Source organism: Lathyrus oleraceus, chromosome 7 (assembly GCF_024323335.1).
Source record: "Lathyrus oleraceus cultivar Zhongwan6 chromosome 7, CAAS_Psat_ZW6_1.0, whole genome shotgun sequence".
Lineage (NCBI taxonomy): Eukaryota > Viridiplantae > Streptophyta > Magnoliopsida > Fabales > Fabaceae > Lathyrus > Lathyrus oleraceus.
In genome coordinates this window covers 444,606,219-444,610,874 of record NC_066585.1, presented here as the reverse complement: position 1 = coordinate 444,610,874, position 4,656 = coordinate 444,606,219, and the positions used below count along the sequence as shown (strand labels likewise).

Sequence of the window (4,656 nt, the reverse complement as noted above, 5' to 3'; positions counted from 1 at the left end):
TGGATGATACTTTTTCAGCAGAAGCTTTATATGACAACATGACACAGCTGCAAAATTGAATGCTAACTTTGTTTTGGCTTTTTCATGAGTTGAATATTTTAAGTTACAAAACAATAAGCAATGGAAAGAATAATCTTAGCACAAAGATGGAATTAAATGGAATTAAATTGGAGCATCTTTTAAACTGAAACCTCCAAACAAAACTAGTTATTATAACATCAAATCATCTACATTCATTCAATAACATAAAAATAACACAATCAACCGGTGAAAATCAATAATCATATTAAATCTAAAACTTACATATATCTTGTCATGCATCTAATTCCATGACAGTAGAATATAATTCATTATCTTCCAACATAAACATCAAAAAGTAACAAGCACAATATACCACATAAAGAGAAGCATATCATTCATGGTCAATGATTTCATCAGGGAGCTCATTCAAATCAAATCGAACGACTCTTGACACGCCTGTTTCAACATCATGCGTCTGGAGCTCGTTCAAATCAAAGTTTCCAACAACTCTTGACTCCGCTGTTCCACCTTCGCTCAGGTTCTTCTCCTCCTTCCCCACTGTTTCATCAATACCATCACTTGTTAGCGGCACAGATGGTTTCTGCGTCATCTCAGTTTCATTCCCATTGCTTGAAAGTTTCATCCTCTTAGAATCAGGATGATTCAAATCAAGATTCGCAACTGATTCGCGAGACATATCCAACAACGATATTGGAGCAGTATTATTAGAAACTCCATCATGAATAAGATATCTCCTGCTCCTTTTCTTTGTATTATATGATCTTGGTGGCAGCAAACTTACCAAGTCAACAGCTGGTAACTCTTCTTGTTGAAGAGGTTTCAATGCAGCAGGTGGATCATGAACGGTACCTTTGAAAACCCTAGTCCATGAATGTCTTTTCAGTTTGGCATCATGATTATTAGGATAACTTGGAGAAGAAGATAAAAAGAAAGTGATCTTGATAGTTTTGTGAGCCTTATCATCATGTATCTGTTGCTTGTTGGAGCAATGACAAGTCTTGTGACCTCCGAGTGCTTGGCCTTTGCTGAATACTTTGGGACAAAACTCGCATTTGTAGACATGCCGTCGTTTCTCATCATATTCAGAAGACCGTTGTTGTTTATCCTTGTTGCTGTTTCTGAATTTATGAAATGAAGGAGGTGAAGAAGATTTCACCATGATGACGATGCAATAGCAGGGTTTCGGAGTTTGGAGAAACAAGAAGGTGCTTTTGTGCGTAAGCGATGGAGAGTGAGAGTTAGTGAAGACGGAGATAGAATCCTAAAAAGGAAACACAAAGCGTCGGTTAAAAGTGTTAATGAAATCACTTTGCAATAAATCTTTAGGTTTAAAGAAAGATCTAACTAAGTCTCTTTATTAAACCATTTTGAATATCACATTAAATTATATTTAAAATATTGATTACATATCGCAAACTAAGATTTACGGAAACATAAGTTTTTTATTTTATTTCTAGGCTTTAATTATAGGATTTTCTACTTTCTAAAATCACTCTAAAATAAATCTTTATTTTTAAGGAAAGATCTAATTAAACATCATTAATAAACCATTTTGAATATCACATTAAAATATTTAAAATATTGATTATATATCAAACTAAGATTTGATGGCGTTACAAGTAAGCTAAATTTACAAGTTAAGTATATTACTATACTTTTTATAAGAGTATGTTTTAAAGACTTACCTCAAATACTTCTTTTTTTCTAATTTTATGATTTTTATTTTATTTTAATATTTTTTAGAAAAATATGTTATAAATTTGTGAAGCAAAAGAGTTGAATTTAATAAGATGAGCATAATGAGATGAATCGAGTTGTTCGTGAAATTAAAATGAGTCGAATTTGAGTTTTAAAAAAATCCATGTCGAATTCGAATCTAATTTTAAGTTGAACTAATTATTATTGAATTGAGATTAACAGGGGCGAGTTCCTTAAGGCCATTTATTTTGGATTCCTTTTCTCTCTGTCTCACACATCAAAAAGGTATTCGGGTGGTTGTACCATTAAATTTTCAAAATTGGACATGTTTACAAATGGGTTATGTTTACAAATAAGCACCGTGAGTTCTAAATTGGATATCTAGAACTTTTCTGGAGACAACAGTTTGGACTATGGAAGTTAAAGATGAAAACAATCTTAGCTTTCAAAAAGTGTGTTGGCTCATTTTTGTAAATGCAAGTATATATGGTCAAATTAGTAGTAAGTGATAAGAAAAAATATCGATCCCGCAAAGATTGTATTGAGCATAATGGTTTTCATACAAGAAGTTGTAAAGTAAACATGAGCAAAGGTAATACAATAATGGTGTGTCACGTGGTTAAGAAAGTGGAAAAATTAGAGAAGATAATTAAGGTTTAACATAGAGAGAACGAATATGTTGGACAATGTTCCATTTAATGAATTCATCTAATGTATGATTCTGATATGCGTTGTCATGACAAATGAAGTCAGAACATCATCTTATGGTGTATCTTTATAACATCTGTAACATATACACTAAAGTTAGGGGACAAATCTCTAAGTCCCACTTGTAACTTTAATGCATATCTGGTTTCGTTCCAAATATCATCTATGATTGTAGCCCTTTATGTCTAAACTAGTTAGTCTAGTGAATATATCTATCCTTCTATTTTCAACCATATTTACTTATGTGTTCCACTTCATAAAGGATCTATCAACATTAACAAACCGTTATCGACTCCCAAGGTGGCCAGACAAGTGTCATCAGAATCTAACTCTTAATCAAAGACTAATCATTTCAGGAGGAGGATGACTTCCTACGATGTTCTTCAGAAGAGATCTTTCCTAAGCACACCTCCACCATTTAATGGTGATAGGTTTAAACTATTGAAATCTAGATTTAAAACCTTCCTTCAAAGTTTTAAGTTTGAATCATGGGAAACTATAACTAACGGTCAATTTATCCCTACTTATCACATTAATGGAGAAGCAGTAGATGAACCAGATTTCCTTTGGACAATAAAGGAAAAGATAAAGTTTGAAATTGATTTAAAAATAAATAATTTCTTAGTTGTGTCTTTAGATGATAATTAATTATTTTATGTTCATAATTGTAAGTCCTCCAAGGAAATGTGAGACACACTTGAAATAATATATGGAGTTTCTCCAAGTGTCGAACAAGAGCAAATGAACACAAGAGGCGAAGAAGATGAATGCTTCCTTCAAAAATGTCTCTCTAAGTTTAGAAATAATGGAAATAATTGTAGAATGTAGGTCACTAACCAATATCTAATAATTAAGAATTGGAATTAGAAATTTGACCCAATCCTTGAATCAAGAGATGGGAGTGTTTATGAATTTCGGGAAAATTCCAAAAAGGAGGAAATTGTCAAGAAAATGAATCAATTAACCCAACCACTGAAAGAAGAAGGCATGAACTCAAGTCTAGAAGAATACTTAGAAACTTTATCAACAAACTCGTGTGAAAGCAATACAACTCATGTGATCTTCGAAAGAACAGTCTCGGTACGTTGAACAATACTCTAAGGATTCAACAACGAATGAAAGAACTTCATCTAGGAGATGATGTAAAAAAAAACCAACATCTAGTGGAATCTTCATTAAAAGAAAAGAGAATAAATCATTTACAAATAATAGTCCACCTCGGGAAGAACCTTTGAAGAATCTTCGCCCAGCGAAGAAGATGAAGTTTGCTTGAAAGCATCTCACGAAGAAGATGACCATGAGGTAACAAATTTATCATAAGCATTTGTTTAAATGAAGTGCTAAGTTAATTGAGGAAATGATAATATTAAGAAGTGTAACTTAGACCTTAAAGATTATATTGAGTTTCTAGATAAGAGTAATGAAAAGTTTATGCACAAAATAACTAATATTAGAAACCTAGTTGGAATGTGTGAGACTTGTGGATTATATTGAATTTTTAGAAAAAGGATTATAAGAAGGAAGTAATAGATTGGCGTCAAGGATTATATTAAGTAAAGGATATTAGAAACATTAAGGATTATATTGAGTTTCTAGAAAAAGGAAGTAACAAATTTGCATAAAACACTAAGTAAATTTACTTAGGGGAAAGAGAACATTGACTTGATTCTATAAAGTTAAAGGTCTTCCTTAACTAAAATTGGATTAGGTTTTAAGTCCAGTAGAATATATAGTAAAGAATTAAATATGAAGAAAGTGAATCGACTTATATATAAATGTTCTCACTACAAAAGGTTTGTCCATTTAAAGCCATTTGATTTTGATAAATTAAGAAGGTCTAAAGGTATTAACCCTATACCTCTTAGAGTTACTAACGCATTAGGACCCATAAAAATTTGAATACCAAAGATGAAACCCTAGTATGTTTTACAAGGATGCTTTGCAACTTTTATAAAGCCTTAGTTCAAATTAAATGAAGTTTTGTAAAGCAAAGGGTATACTTTCAAGTATACAATAGTTTGAATTGAAGTCTATGATTCAAGGAGGCTCAATGATGATGTATACCAATGATCGTTATGAAAGAAATTTTTCATGGAGGATGGTCTCAACATATTTGTTCTATGATTATGTGTTAACCTTTTATTAGGTTGAGAAGATAAGTCTATTGGACATATTCATCTCGCATTTGTTTACCAACTCTCATATCTG

At 31.8% G+C, this 4,656-nt stretch overlaps 1 protein-coding gene across 1 annotated transcript; it reads right to left on the bottom strand.

Annotated features, from left to right (window-relative positions):
• Window positions 1–412: 412 nt before the first annotated feature.
• LOC127104269 (uncharacterized) lies at window positions 413–1,201 on the bottom strand. Its single transcript, XM_051041459.1, has one exon. It carries the CDS (start codon window positions 1,199–1,201, stop codon window positions 413–415), a length of 789 nt encoding a protein of 262 aa, XP_050897416.1.
• Window positions 1,202–4,656: the final 3,455 nt, after the last annotated feature.

Coding starts and splice junctions, on each gene's coding strand:
- LOC127104269 (XM_051041459.1), bottom strand. CDS start 1,201: ATGGTGAAATCTTCTTCACCTCCTTCATTTCATAAATTCAGAAACAGC.